General features: G+C 47.4%; 1 protein-coding gene across 1 annotated transcript in view; it reads left to right on the top strand.

Moving 5' to 3' along the window:
- LOC147732720 (oligoribonuclease, mitochondrial-like) overlaps nt 1–11,602 on the top strand; it is a 241,253-nt gene extending 229,651 nt beyond the window's left edge. The window contains exon 7 of the mRNA XM_086957277.1: nt 10,754–11,602. Coding sequence (XP_086813403.1) covers nt 10,754–10,865 — 112 coding nt within the window. The 3' untranslated portion in view covers nt 10,866–11,602. The remainder of the gene's footprint in view (nt 1–10,753) is intronic.
- Nucleotides 11,603–16,563: the final 4,961 nt, after the last annotated feature.

The following is a 16,563-nucleotide window of genomic DNA, read 5'->3' as shown; positions in this document are numbered from 1 at the left end:
AACTTTCCTTCACAATTGGAAACAAATTACAACAGATCGGTGGGTGTTGCAGTTAGTTCGCTTCGGACACACTTTGGAGTTTGTGAAACATCCTCCTCCGAACCAACCATGTCCTATGCAGCACAAGAATCTAAACCTACTTCAACAGGAGCTCTCTCTAATGCTCCAGAAAAGAGCAGTGGAAAGAGTTCCTCGAGGTCAGAAGGGGAGAGGATTCTATTCCCGATTCTTCCTGATCAGAAAAAAGGAGATGAAGCAGTGGAGACCAATACTGGATCTGAGAAACCTAAACAAATACCTCAAGAAGCAGTCCTTCTGTATGGTTACCCTCCAGGAGGTATTACACCTACTCAATTCAAAAGACTATATGGTATCCTTAGACCTCCAGGATGCCTATTTTCATATCCTCATTCACAAGAGTCATCGACAATTCCTGAGCTTTGCAGTGGCAGGCAGACACTACCAGTTCAGAGTTTTACCATTCGGCCTGAAGTCAGCTCCACGCATCTTCACAAAGTGTCTGTCTCCGGTAGCGGCATACCTTCGCCAGCATCATCACCAAGTCTTTCCCTACCTAGACGACTGGCTCGTCAAAGTTCTTACTCAGACAGGCGTAGCCAGGTCCTCTTCGGCCTGCCTTCATCTCTTCGAGAATCTGGGCCTAACACTCAACCAGGAAAAGTCAACTCTCCAACCGTCACAACGTCTCAATTTCCTGGGAGCAACGTTGGATACACAACAGGAGAAAGCCTTCCCTTCCAGAGAACGTCAGGTCAAGCTGAAGACCCTGGCCGTCCACATTCAGACCAAAAAGAGAGTCAAGGTTCGACTATTCAAGTCGTTGCTAGGAATGATGTCTTCCAACATTTTTCTCATTCCTCACTGTCGCCTCCACATGCGGACTCTACAGGAAGCCTTAACAAATCAGTGGATCCAAAGTACAGGATCTTTCGACGACTGGATCAAGATCACTCAGGTCATGAAGAAAGCTCTGAGATGGTGGCTTCTGGGCGACAACTTAAACAAGGGTCTCCCTTTTCTACTCCCAGTCTCTCCTTATGTGATAACCACAGACGCTTCACTGGAAGGATGGGGGGCGTTCCTTCAAGGACTGCAAGTACACGGTCAGTGGTCAGTGGCAGAAAAACAACTCCACATCAATCTGCTAGAGTTACGAGCAGTGTGCTTGGCACTTCGAGCATTTCTACCCCGAATCAGGAACTCCCCAGTGCTTGTGAGGACGGACAATACCACCACAATGCACTACCTGAACAAACAAGGGGGTACTCGATCCAGGACGTTGTCTCAAGAATCTCAGCAAATTTGGATCTGGCTGCTACAACACAACATTTCTCTGCGGGCAGAGTATGTCCCAGGAGTAGACAACACCCTGGCAGACTCGCTAAGCAGGCAGCGCTCCATTGGCCACGAGTGGGAGCTCGACCAGAAGACACTCGACTCAGTGTTCTCCCGTTGGGGCAAGCCTCACCTGGATCTCTTTGCGACGGAAGTGAACGCGAAATGCCAACATTACGCAAGCTGGCTTCCTCATAAAAGGTCCCTAGGGAATGCCTTTTCGATGACATGGTGCAACGTCTTTGCTTACGCTTTTCCACCGTTTCCCCTGATCCCCAGGGTTCTCCGGAAACTGAAGGCAGAGAGTTGTACCATGATCCTGATAGCCCCAGCGTGGCCACGCCAGCACTGGTATACAGAACTACACCTTCTATCGCTGGAACCTCCAATTCTATTCAGGACATGCCCACATCTCCTCACAATGAACCAGGGACAAGTCCAGCATCCGGATCCAACATCTCTAAAATTATCGGCTTGGCTCCTGAGTTCAGAGAGTTCCAGGATTTAGATATTCCACAGGAATGCAGGGTCGTCTTAGCCCGGGCCCGGGCTGAAAGTACTAATAAGACGTATTCCCTCAAGTGGAAAAGGTTCTGTTTGTGGTGTAGAGCTCAGAAATTACATCCGTTCACTTCTACTCCAGCACAAATTCTGCCCTACTTGCTCCACCTAGCCAATTCAGGGCTGGCACACGCTTCGATAAAAGTCCACCTGGCGGCCATATCCAGGTTCAGACGATCTTCGTGTGGAGCTTCACTATGGACTAACAGACTAATCAAACAGTTTCTGAAGGGATTATTCAGAACTTTCCCTCCAGTTAGAGCGTCTCCACCTACATGGCAACTAATTGTGGTACTAGCTCAACTAATGAAACACCCGTTTGAGCCAATCCACAGAGCAGATCTAAAATATTTTTCATGGAAAACAGCTCTATTACTGGCGCTCACGTCCGCAAGGAGAGTGAGTGAACTGCAGGCTTTTTCTGTGCAAGACCCCTTCATCCAGTTCAAGAACGACAGGGTCATTCTACGGACTAACCCTAAGTTTATACCGAAGGTTCCGTCCTCTTTCCATCTCAACGAACCTATTGTCCTGAGATCTTTCTTCCTGAATCCATCATCTGCGGCTGAAAGATCTCTACACTCATTGGACCTCAAACGATGTCTCAAATTCTACATACACAGGACGGAGCAATTTAGGAAGTCCAACCAACTGTTTGTTGCATTTAGCAGGCCCAGGAAAGGCCTAGCATTGACAAAACAGAGCATTTCCAGATGGATTTCAGCGGCCATCGCCTTCTGTCACCAACAGGCGGGCCATCCTCTGCCTTCAAAGGTTCGAGCACACTCCACTAGAGCGGTATCCACATCCATGGCGCTCTTCGCTGGGGTACCCATTGTCGACATCTGCAGAGCGGCGACATGGAAGACACCACATACGTTCACCAAGCACTACTGCTTGGATTCTGAACTTATGAAGGATGCAGCAGTGGGACAGGCGGTCCTACGTCATCGATTTCAGTAGTGGTGAGCCTTCTTCCTATCATCCCACCTTCCAGGTAATTTATCGCACATTTCTTATCAGGTTGTGAGTATTATATAATCTGTGTAACAATTTATGATAAGATTATTATGTCTTTATGGATGTATTATGCGAAATGTTCTCATTATTGCTTGCTATTCTGATTCAGGCATGTGAATCTATGAAAGATACCCATAATACTGGATAAGAAATGCGTTACTTACCTGTAACAGCAGTTATCCAGTGTTGGTATCTTTCATAGATTCACATGCAACCCACCCGCCTCCCCTGGAAGGGCTCACCTTTACCCTCTCAGTAGGTACTACTTAGCACTGTGCTTACGAAAATCTGAGGGACTAGGGCTCCTTCCAGGAAGGTGAGGAGGGTGATGGTAGCTGATTGGCTCCTGGCCAAAGTTTGGTCCTTTTTACATAAGGACCTAGATAGGCTACTAATGTGAGGCCTCTGGCCTAGTACTAAGTATATGTCTATGTGACATTACTATAATTATTTACCGGGGACTCCCACCCCGACGACGGGGAATGATTCAGGCATGTGAATCTGTGAAAGATACCAACACTGGATAACTGCTGTTACAGGTAAGTAACGCATTTCTTATCCAGTATTGGTATCTTTCATAGATTCACATGCACCCACCCTCCTCCCCGGCTAGTCAGTTCTCTATATCTGGGATACTTACTTCTCACTTGTGCTAGGAAAATCTGAAGAGAACTGCCTCTGCTGGGAAGGTTCTAGAGGGTGCTAGCAGCTGATTGGCTGGGACCAATCTTTGGTTCTTTTTACTATAAGGATGTAGATAGGCTACTAAGACATACAGCCTGATTCATGAAAACCGAATTCTGCGAATTATAAATTGCGATTGACAGCGAATCGCAATTTAGAATTCGCAGAACGGCATTCATCAAAATCTGCGATAAAATAAAGCGAATCGCAAGCGGCCGCAAAATGCGATAGCGATTTTTCAAAATCGCAGAAAAATCGCAATTTCTGTCCAAATCCGTGTAGGAATTGCGATCTCGCAAAAACGGGAAGTCGCATTTCGAGCACAGTGATGACATCACAACCAGGAAGCAGGCAGTTCCCACCCCCATTCAGAACAGTGAGGCAGAGATCGGAGCTGCATCACACAGAGCGCCTTCCAGAACACCTCCAAACTTTGAAATCTTTCACTTTTGAGACTGCAGCAATGGCAGAGGATGCAGCACCAGGGCCCAGTGACACCGGGCGCAAGCGCAAGCTGAAATTTTCCGAGCAGGAGTTGGAGCACCTAATAGATGGTGTGTGTGAAAACCACACAAAACTATTTGGTAAGGACTCCAGGAGGGTGCCAGAGGCGGAGAAACGCAGACTGTGGCTGGAGATCGGCGCCAGAGTCAACGCTGTGGGTGTGACACACAGGTCGATAGACGACCTAAAAAAGAGGTGGTACGACCTCCGAGGTCGTGCCAAGGAGAGGGTGGCAGAGAGGCTGGGCGAGAGCCAGGCTACTGGAGGTGGAGAACCAACAGTCCCTCCCAACACCCCCATGGAGGACCGTGTGGAGGACACACTTGAGCGAGAGGCGTGTATAGGGGTCATCCCTCTGGACTCATCACGACCCACCCAAGACAGCCATGGTAAGTGGCATGCGACTGCGACCCTGTCCCCTAACAATGGCCATGACCCTATAGCCTCCCATAATCAACCCAAGTCATGCAACCCATCCACATTAGGATATGCCCAAAAGCATTGTGGGACATGTAGTCTGCCCACAATGTACAAAAACTCCAATGCAGCCAGACATGTCCCAAAGTACGCAATGCCACAGCCAGTCAGGGAATGTCAGCCAGCATGCATGTAGCAACTGCACATGTGAAAGATGCATGCAATTAATCTACGTCCATTTTCCCCACAGGTGGCGCTGACAACAACAGCAGCGACAGCGATAGGCTGCTGATAGACGAGGATGCAGAGGAGGTGCTAACAGCCACACATCCAGCTCCATCAGGCGCTGCTCCATTGCCTGCTGCTAGACCACCACCATCTGCGCCAGCTCCATCAGGCGCTGCTCCAGTCCCTGCTGCTAGACCACCACCATCTGCGCCAGCTCCATCAGGCGCTGCTCCAATCCCTGCTGCTAGACCACCACCATCTGCGCCAGCTCCATCAGGCGCTGCTCCAATCCCTGCTGCTAGACCACCACCATCAGTGCCAGCTCCATCAGGCGCTGCACCATTGGCAACCACAACACCACCGCCAGCAGCACCCTCAACATCTGGTGCTGCTAGAGCGGCGACAGTGTGCACACCCACTGTGGCCAGCCAGCACAGCAGGCATGGCAGGGAGCGCCAGCAGAGCACAGCACGCAGCGACAGGAGGGGGATGGCTGTGTGTGCCAGTGCTCAGCATAGAGCGCCGGATGCTGCGCATCCATCAATTGCAGGCACAACGCCAAGGGGCAATCCAACTCCAGCTCCACAACATTGGCAGAAATGTAGCAAATGTGTCGGATAGGATAGAGCGGATGACAACTGCCATGGAGGCTAACACTGCGGCCATCATCTCGCAGCACAACATCGCCCGCCGCTGCCACCGCCAGCTACTTACGCGCCTATCTGCCTACATGCGCTCGAACTACGTAATTGGTAATGCCACCTCCCAGCTGTCACGTCGGTCCCTGGCTATGCAGCAGCAGATGGTGCAATGCTGCGAGGATGTGGCGCGTGTACTGGAGCAGGTCACCAGTGCCGTACTGGCACTACATCCAACTGGCCCAGCCAATGGTGGTGGGGACGACACTAGTGAGGGGACCTCCAGTGTCAGCAGCCTGTCTGCCTCACAGGTCGGTGTCCTACACCGCAGCAGCAGGCCCACTGCGGGTTCACGTGCCGTCCCTGAGGATGAGCCTTAGAGGCGATTGGGTGCGGCGTGCCGGAGGCGCACTTGACTTTATTGTCCATTGGCAGGGATATGCTGATGATAGAAGCATGTCCTGTGTATGATTTAGAGCAGTATGGCGCAATACTACTCGCATGTAAATAATTGGAAAATTTCATTATTATTGTGCCTTCAACAATAATATTTATTCAAGCATCGTACATCGGCCTCATGTCATTATTTCCATTGGCATGCATTTGTGAATTGTTGGGTGAGGGGAGTGGGTGCACTAGAAACTGTTCATTGTGATGTGGTTGCGGCGTCTGTATCCTTCAGCTGGATTCTCCCCGCGTGCATGACGCACATGTGCAGGTGGCCGGTCGTCCCCTTCCAACTCACTGCCAGAGATCTCTACAGGTATCCGGCGCTTGGTAGCAATGTTGTGTAGTAATGCACACACAGCCACAATGCTGCAGCACACATCAGGACTGTAGTACATGGCCCCACCAGTCTTGTGCAGTATGCGGAATCTGCTCTTCAGTAGCCCAAATGTCCTCTCTATGCAATTCCTTGTGCGTATGTGTGCTACATTGTAACGCCGTTGCTGTGGTGTAGCAGGGTTGAGGTATGGGGTGAGGTATTCACGGAGGGCGTAGCCACTGTCACCTGAATGAGAGGAGCAGAGGGTCAGTGCCTGTGCAGCGCAGATACTTCATCACAGTGTAACATTGTGGGCCAAGTGTACTTACCAAGTAGGTGTCCTTCACCAAAGTCTCCCCTGGCCAGTTGTGTGTGGAGCCCGTTGTGCCGGAATATGACGGAGTCATGTGTGCTCCCCGGGTACTGTGCCACTATGTCCGTGATGTATGTCTTAGCATTGCACACCATCTGGATGTTGAGGGAGTGGTAGGACTTGCGGTTTCAGTACATGTACTCCGTTTCAGCTGGTGGGCAGATGTGTATGTGGGTAGAGTCAATGCATCCTATCACATGTGGAAATTGCGCTACATTGTAGAATTGATGCTTGGTCTCATCCAAGTCCTGTTGCCTGGTGGGAAATTTGATAGGAAATTTGATGTGGTGGTGTAGCTGGGTCAGCATTGCATCTAGGAAACTCCTTAGGCAGCGGGACATGGTGGGCTGGGATATCCCCCCAGCAGCGGCAACTATCCCCTGGAAGCTCCCGGAGGCCAGAAGGTGGAGTCTGCACAATAGCTGGACATGTGTGGGCAGGCATTGGTCCGCCTTGTTGGGTGCTGCATTAGGGGGTCAAGGTCCTGAATTAGCTTGATGATCATTGGCCCATTCAGGCGGTACTTAGCGTATATTTGCTCTCTGGTTTGGCTCAGCGGGGTGACCCGCTGGCGGAATATCCTCTCCTGGATCCTACGTCTGATCCGTGCTGCTCGATGTAGCCTTCGCCGCCTGACCACCATGTACAGTCCTGGCATTCTGAGACTCCTAATGCTGCTGCTGCATCTCCTTAAGTGTGTTTGGTCAGGCCAGCACCTGTTACTGATTGGGTAATGGTTTTTCAAAAAATGTTTTGCTTAGCTTTAATGGTTACCACCTGCTTTGGGTTGTCCTTAAATTGCGCCTCGCAAAAAGCGATTTTCCGGTTTTTCGCTAATTGCGATTTTTCTTGAATAGCGATTGCGATTTTATTGCGATTTCGCAATTGTATTAGCAGAATCCGTGGTTTCTCGCAATTTCAGATTCGCTATTGGGCTACTGCCGGGATTCTGCGAATAATATTGCGAATTCGCTATTCTGTGTTTGCGAATTCGCTTTTTATGTTCTAAAATACCGTTTTAGACAATTGCGCTCGCAATAGCTTTTTGGCAGCTATTGCGATCGCAATTTTGCTTCATGAATCTGGCTGATAGTCCTTAGGCTTTTGCTTTTAGCCTACTACTATTATTTACTCTTGGCACTACTTTTGTATTTAGCGTGGGACTCCCACCTCGGCGACATGGAATGATTCAGGCATATGAATCTGTGAAAGATACCAATACTGGATAACTGTAGTTACAGGTGAGTAACTTGTTTTCTAGCTTTTGCTTCTCGGTCCCTTAGTCCCTCGGAACGCAACTACTCGGTCATCGAGAGAGAAGCATTAGAATGTGTTATATCCTGCTCTTCCTCTCTCTTTGTCCCTCCTTAGTGTTAGTGTCTGCTTGTCTATGTCATGTCTCTGTGATGTCATCCATGATTCTACCTGTTGCTATTTAAGGGATTTATCAGTTACCTGGAGGCTGAGCAGGAAGTTATCTGCTCCCGGTGGGGTTTCTTACCATATTACATTCCTACTTGAACGCTGTACCTGACTACTAATCCCAAGAATAAATATACTACATGAACATTACAACAAGGACCCATCATCTTTATTTTATTGAATTCAACAGCATGTTTCTGGTCCATGAATAATTTCAAGTTTTTCCTATGGGGAATAAAATTCATTATACGCACAGATCACAAGCCTTTGACATTCATGTTCTCGTCCAAAAACATTCAAAACAATTCTCCACGTATAACCAAATGGGTGCTGGGGTTGGAGAACTATTGCTTAAGGGTGGAATACTTACCGGGACCAGAGAATGTGGTGGCTGATTACTTGTCGAGGTCTCCTCTGAACAACAGTCCTTGTGAAGACCAATTAGATGTTCCCATTTTAGCCGTACATCTTCCATCCCTTTCCAAGGAAGAATGGGAAGAGAGCATGAGGAAAGACAGTGACATGAATGTTCTCAAAGAGTTGATTGTCATTGGCTTGCCAGAGAACCACTTTGAAGTCCCTTAAGCCATCAAAGACTTTTGGGAAGTAAGATATAAACTGACTCTCATGGCAGATAGAATATACCGCAATGGGAAAATCGTTCCACCCATGGACCTGAGGAATAAAATAATTGATCTGGCCCATGAAGGGCACTTAGACAGGAGCCTCAGAAAAAACAAGGTCAGAAGTTGCTTTTGGTTTCCCAAGATGGACTCGATGGTCGAGCTGAAGGTTAAAGAATGCACCAGCTGTGCCAAAAGTGACGAAAGCAAACTCTTACGGAAAGTTCCCCTATCTCCAGTCGAACTTCCAGGGGTGCCATGGACTAAACTAGCCATTGACATAATTGGACCCATGGATGTCTTGGGGCCCCAGAAGAGGTTCATGTTTGTCCTCAAAGACTACACCTCCCACTCTATCAATTTAAAATTTACACCTTCCACTACAACAAGCAACCTCATCTCCTTCCTAAAAATACATATTTTTCTACGAAGGCATACCAGCGATTTTAGTGACGGATAATGGGGTGCAGTTCACGTCCGAGGAGATGAGAGCATTTCTAGAGGAGTTAAATATCAAACATGAGAAAACTGCACTCCATTGTCCAAAAGCAAATGGACTGGTGGAGAGAGCAAATCGCATGGTAAAAGAACACATCCAACTGGCCATCACCAATGGCTATAAAATCGAAGGCTCACTGAAAGAATGCATGTGGGCATACCATACTACACCCAATCTTATCACAGAGATCTCATCCTTTGTGACCCTAAGAGGGAAGGAACCTAGCCCTAAGATGAATCTCCAGTGGTTGGAGGGTGGTAAGTGGGTTTCGCCCGATCAAGAGGAGTCATTTGAAAATCCAACAACACCAAAGGAGATATGAGAGTTGGTATGACCAGAAACATGGGGTTAAAGATCATAACTTCAAGGTTAACAGTCCTGTAATAGTAAGGAAACCCACTCACGTACAAACTGGACTGAGTAAAAAACAACTTCCCCAATGAGTGACAAAGGCAAGCAAGAATGTGGTCCGCCTGGAAAATGGACAGACATTTAGTGGTGATAGACTTGTTGACATAGCTTAAACTTTCATTCTCCCCTATGTAAGGAGATGTGTTGTAATCTACTCAGTTTAAGCTTACCTTCTCCTTCCTCTCCATGGTTTCTTCCCTCCCCCTCTCAACCTCTCCTTCTTGGAATGTTCTACTAGAGCTTACAATAGAATGTTGGCTGTGTCAGTTGAGGAGAGCGGATTATCAGAATAAAGAAGCTTCCCACTTACCAGCTGTGAATTCTTCTTCATTTTAAAAACTACATAAATGGTCTTCTAAAATGGTCAAACGTACCAGCAGAAAATGAATATGTTTTTATGGAGGTATGTATTTGTACATCGTTCACACTACTACAAGGCAGATACTTCTGCCAAAGAAGCAAAAGAACAAGATGGACTATAGTACAAGCGTCTGTCTAGAAAACAAGGTTGTCAGATATATTTCCTGAAACCTGACTCTCAGTGACTGGGAAGCAGAAATGAATTCTCCATGACGGTGCTCACCAGACCATGTGTTGTGCGTAGCAAGAGGCAGTTGGACTTTAGTTGATAATGCCCAGATCTGCAACGCACTGTAGTACTTGGGAAAATTGGGACGCATGGTAAAGGTATCCTATGCTGTAAAAACAACTTCTGTTTGCTTTTAAACTTTGTGTGTGGTATGCCTACATCACAAACGTAGCCAAAAGGCAGCAGAGCACTGTACATGGTCAAAGACTAACATAAAGTTATCCAGTAAGAGGAGACAAAGCTCGGTTGAGGATGGTCAGTGCTATATTATAAACAAAAGCAAGTGTTACCTAAAGGAATCATTGACATGACAAAATGCTGGCTGCCTGCAGTGACGCATTCAAGTCAGGGTGACTAACTTTGTCATGCTTGCGTTATTTCTGGCTACCATACCCCTGCCTCCTGTGACCTTCTGTGTGGTTAGATGTCAGTGTTGTGAAGATATTGTACTCTGGTGTTTTGCAGGAGTTGCGTGGTTCGTTTGCAAGATTCTAGTGTGTGTTTCAATAAGTTAATTGAGTAACCTGCTTGCTTATGTTCTGTGCATGCCAGGATTAGTTAAATTAGCAGCAACTTCTGGGCGGTGGGGTGATGAAGTTGCTGGTGAGACAGTGGAATATACAGGGTTACATGCTCATATGTCTCTTTCCATTTTCTTCTAGAGCTCTGGAAGACATTACAGAAAGCATAAAGGAGCTCCAGTTCTACAGAGACCACATATTCCAAAATAAATCTGAAGACAAAAAGAGAAAAATCTCTGAAAACGGAGAGTAGCAAGAATGGGACCTGAGGGGTGGGTAACCAGCTTCCTTAAGTAAATGAAACTTTATTTACTGGGCATTTGAAAGAGGCGCACAAAGTGATTGTGCAGCTAAAGGAATCTTGGTGCATGGTGATCACGTTTTGCTTCGCAGAATCCAATAAAGTTTCAGTTTGAGCACTTTCTACCCATAATCTCAAAAAGTTTCAGTTTGAGCGCTTTTTCGCTGATAGGTTAATGCAACAAGCCAGTTTCAGGTGCACTGGAGAAGGTATTTGGCTTGAAGTTCTTCACCTAAAAGCGCTTGTGCCTCATACTGCAGCTGCTGTTATTTCCAGCTCTTGCTGTGCTGTTGGTGCCAGGGGGTTTCCCTGGTATCTTGGGGTTTACTTTTTCTGGGGTAGCATAACATTCAGCATCTGTTTAACGTGCGGCCAACATCACACTGTGGATGAAAAGAGCAGCTTAGTGAATCATTCCAAAAGCGGACCAGAAGTCGAGTGCCTACTCTTCAGTCTCCAGGCTCCAGTTTACCAACGGTCTGTTGTGAAGTGCTCTTGATTGTGTTGTTAATAGATGAGCAAAGGCACATGCATGGAGGGCTTAGGTTGTTGCTTTTAAAATAGTCTGTCTTAGTTGTTTGCTGTTTTGCAACTAAATACTCATTTGGTTCTTTTCTTTGGGAGTATTTTATTACTTTACAGATGTTATCTTTTTTGTAAACAAAATAAAAAATAAGGGTTGCCTTTTCTGTTTGAGTTATTTATTTTGGCAACTTAAGTATTTTAGCTTGACTACATGCCTCTTCAGTTTTACGGTATATAAATGATGTTTTCTAGTGTGACTACTAGGAGACAATACATTGTCAGTTATCGACTTACATGTTTCTGCATCGTAGACCTAATTCAAGACATCCACTTTAGAATGGTTTATGTTGTGAGTGGGGACCCTGGAACATTTCTTATGCAACATATCAGATTGTGACTGGTATATGAATCCAGCATGACCAAATGCAGAGATTGTTCCTAAAATGCCTTTTCATGCAAAATGTTCAGAATTTTTAGACTGGTTAAGTTAATATCTTCTCAAAACGAATCGGTCACACTTATTGCACATTCTGCTTCCTGTCTAAAAAGGAAAAGAGTAGCCCAAAAGGCTTACATTAGAAGAGAAAATAAAGCACCTTGCTCCTCTGGGAGTCGTAGGGTCAATAAGTTATGATGCCTTTTTACTTGCAGTTGCTTTACAATCAGTTCTTTTTTGTGTATATGAAGAGATGAATCCAAAGTAATCTCTCAAAATGTTTTATGCTGCATGATCATGTCAAAACCAGGAAAGAAGACAAGTCGATTGCACACTTGGCGGTGTTCGTATCACTGGTAGGACTGGGTGGGGTTGACCGAGGAAGGGCTATGAAGGGGAGAGTGCAGTCATAAAGGAGTCCTCAATTTAAGTGTGTCCTTGGACCTGTGTAGGTACAGAGGAGTATAATAATTTAGTACAGCCTAGTGTTGTCTTTTATACAATCCCTGAAGGTGAGGACAACATCTTCGCACAATACTGTGATGGGGTATTTGTAGAGCCCTCTGGCTTCTTCACGCCATAAAGCCATAGATTCTAAGTCAGTTCAGTGGAGTACGTCTGGATGCAATTGCGCTATTCCTGTTTTAAACAGATGGACAGAGCTGGAAAGAATCTTCCAATGTCATAACTGGTCCACAGTGGATAGAAAGAAACTGTCTGTGGGTATTGATTCTGTCAATCTATCTGCCGCCTGCCACACTGGTTTGCTGCCAACTGCAGTGAGTCATTTTGACGGATCCACGCTATTGCTAGCATTGCACTGTCTGGATCCTCAAGCCCGCTTTGGACCACTGACACGACTTTCAATTACTCCCCGACCGATTAAGCCACCCCACTTGGACTGTGAATGATCCTTGGATCAGCGCTACCGCTGCCTGTAGTTATTGCTCTTCATTCTTAAAGTGCACTTCCAGTCCAATACGGACCAACCCTCACACCTTTAAAAAGCCCTAGGCCTGCACGCTGCACGGGGCGAAACGTGTTGGATGTCCTTGTTGACATTTTTGCTGATGAAAGCACAATATTAAACAGAATTAATAATATCCAAACCTGATGACCAATGGGGAAACTCTTAAGAAATCTGAAGATTCTCTCCAGCTCTGTCCATCTGTCGAAAACAAGCCTCTTTGTTCTAGTGGGTTAGGGATTTTCCCATTTTGGACATCTGGAACCTCCAAAATGACTCATTATTCCAGGGCAGACACTAGCAGGGACATCAACCCCTTCTCTCTTTAACCCAACATTGACCTAGTCTCGTTAACTTTAACGCCTTCTCATGCACTATGATTGACCACTGGACAAAGAGGGAGGTCAGCTCTAGAAATGTAATCCTTGCTCCGCCAGTCTTGGGCACCTATAGAGTACCAGTAGACAGAACTCCAGTTTGTTCAGGTCTTCACAGCCTGTCGTCATCAAGAGGGAAGTACAGACTATGTCCCAGGAGGTCTGTGAATTGAGGCAGTCCTAGAACACACGCTTCTCTTCCAGGGTATACTCATCAATACGTAATCAACAAAGAGAGAGAGAAGGTATTCTAATGGGTTTCTACTCCTAAGTCCCCTATAATTCAATTTAGCAAAACAAAAGTAAGGAGTATCCCTAGGACCCAAAGTAGGTTTCCAGCTGCAGTTGCAGGCGTCGAAGCACATCTGAGTGGCACTCGGTCACTCTGGTGGACCCCGATGATGAAGCATGTCACCGACCAAGTCGGTGAGTGAGGGGTTTATTAAGAAAGAAAGAATTCTTTCTTTCCACATTTCTCGTTCTCCGCGCTAGATCACTAGGACTTCTTTTGTTTTGTTAAATTATACTCTTCAATAGTCATAAGCACTGAATAATCCCCGCCCATGTGCAGGATCCCGAAGCATATTGAAATATACATATATATGTGTATGTTCGGGCCCACAAGTGTGTAACGCTTCCGAAATACACGTGTGTGTGTGTGTATACATAGCCTAAAATTGTTCCAATAGGGCAAACTGCCAAAATTACCTAGGTTTCTCTTGTATGAAAATAATCCCCTAAATACACATTGTAATAGAAAACATACACAGTAATAGTATACAAGAATCCTTTATTTTCAGAAAAGGAAAACTGGTAATAGCAGGCAGTTGGCCCATAGGCTGCATAGACAAATAACTACCTTAGTACAGAAAAAGAAACTGCCACCTTGCCTTTTAAAGCTTCCAAGATTCTGGACACCGTGTCTTTAAGCCTGTGTCAGTGGCATATATTGAGGGAAATGGACCTTCCAGGTATAAGTCAATTCTGGTATGGATGGGTGGATCAGCCAGGGAATAGCACCCATTAGGCAAGGAATTTACTCAAGATCTTGTAAATCACTGCCAAACATCACCTATAGGATGTGACTTGTAAGGGATCTCTGCCCCGCTTGGGCAAGGAAACTAGGAGAGATTCTCGCATTCAGGGGTCCATGCACATACACCGCATTGTATAATTCAGAAACTTCGGTCCCAGTACATCAGTATAGGCTTTATAGAATTCTATTGGAAGGCCATCTACACCAGTGGTTGTTACCCGACAAAGATTCTCGCACGTCATTGCAATTTTCTTGTTCCATAGTGGGGCTTCCAAGAGCTTGGATCTGGCAGCTGTCAGCATAGGCATGGTCACTTCATTTATGAAGTCTGTGATGTAGGACAGGGAGGGTGAGGTCTCAGAACTGTAGTGTCAGGTAGTGGGCACAAAATGTGAGGTGAATTGCTGTCTGGGAGTGCACTAAGGTGTCCGGGGAGAGTCAGATAGTAGTGATAAGAATGTTGGTTGTGTTCTGCCTAATTAGCCAGGGAATGAGCTTACCAGATTTATCCCCTTCTGCATGTTTTTGTGAGGTGTGCTTTATGATCCAGGTATAGCAGAGATTTAATTATTTGTACATGTTTTCCCTGGCGCAAGGACTTGTCACTTGGCTTCATTATCCATTAGTGTGTCCCACTCTAGCCAATTGAGAGTACACTTCAAGGCGCCCAGCTCTCGATCGACTACAGAGCTGTATGACCATCTTGAAGGCGTCACACTTGGCAAGGTGGGTAGATGCATTACCTCTATTATCATCCAAATGTAGAGTAATAGACTTGCGAATAGTCTTGTGGAAGGCTTGGTCTCCTAATGTGGAGGGCTGATGCTGCAGTGTTGGGAGGGGTGCTCTTGTCAGGTGTAACAACAAGGGATTATGGCCTGAGATATTTTCCCAAGGTATTACACATGTTGTGTAGTGAGTTGGATAAATTGTGAGCTCAAGAAGCAGTCCAACTGGGCATGGAGATTGTGTGGTGGTGAGTAGAAGGAAAACTCTTATGTTAGGGTAGAGGGCCCTCCAAATGTCAATCGGAGCACAGTGTGTCATCCACTGTGAAAAATATATAGCAGTGCTAATTGTGTGTGCAAGGGAGTGGAGGGTAGGTTCAGTCCTGGAGGCATGCAGTTCAAGTCCCTCCCCCCTTATAATCATGGGAAGGTGAGCCCATCTGTAGTGATGGGTTCAATAATAGGGGAGTCCAATCTTCCCAGTGGGATTGCTGTACCGATTAGGGTACCCTCCACTAAGACGGAACACCCTTCTACATCAGTCACTGTGATTATGCATTTAAAGGGGACCATGAGCCTAATCCAGAGTAGTCCCCCCCCCCCCCCTCCTCCCCCCGTACTTTGGCGCCACCCATGCGCGCTGACCTCCGTTCTTTCTTTTTCCGTGCCAGTAAGCGCAAATCCGGATTGAGCACGTACCTTGGTCATTTTTTGACTGTTATTTTGGGACTTTTGTCTCCCCAATTTTTTCTCCTGGTGCACCTAGGGATGCCCGGCTTTAAGTCTTGTGGGATTTGTCAGTGGCGGACCCCCACGATGTTTGCCTCTACTGCCTAGAGACCAATCACGACTCCCGGGACTGCAGTGACTGTCGTGCCATTGACCCCAAGGCCTTGTGGGAGCGGCGCCGGAAGTTGCTGGAGACCCAGCATTAGTCACGTCGCCGCTCCAGGTATAGGGGCTGTTCCCGGGACAGCTCGAGGGACCAGAGCGGTCGCTCCTCGGACTCCAAGTCTTCACCTTCGGATTCCGGTAAGCGTCGCCATAAAAAGAAGTCGAAGCGTGTTGGCTCTCAGACGTCCCCCCGTCGCTCCTCGGAGGGGGGGACAGAGGCCTCGCCCCTGTGGCTCCTCCGGAGCCTGGGAGTGCCGTGGCCTACCCGCCATACCCGGGTCCGTTGGCGACTCCCGAACAAAGGCAAGAGTTCCTTGCTGCTTCGGACCCCCTTTACACGGCTTCGGGCACCGCAGTCCCATGTCCAGATCCTGTTGGCCTGGCGGCTCCAGCCCTGGCGCCACAGGATCCTGCGCTGCTGGCTCCGTGAGGTGCGGCGTTGCCCGCCCTGGCGCCACCCTCTGCTCCACCCCCGGCGCTGCATGGGTGCCGTTTGTTCCACCCTTGCCCCGGTTCCCGGACCATTTTGTTCCGACCTGGGAGCCGGTGCCGGTCCTGCCCTGGCCGGCGCCGTTCCCGAATCAGTTCGTCCCTGCTCCGGTTCTACCGCCGTGACCGGCCTCCTCCACGCCAGAGGAAGACGACGACTGGGAAGGGTCCGAGGATCCGCTTTATCAGCAGTGTGAC

This window comes from Lissotriton vulgaris, chromosome 2_1 (assembly GCF_964263255.1).
Source record: "Lissotriton vulgaris chromosome 2_1, aLisVul1.2, whole genome shotgun sequence".
Lineage (NCBI taxonomy): Eukaryota > Metazoa > Chordata > Amphibia > Caudata > Salamandridae > Lissotriton > Lissotriton vulgaris.
The sequence above is the reverse complement of the archived record's forward strand: the minus strand, read 5'-3'. Positions and strand labels throughout refer to the sequence as shown.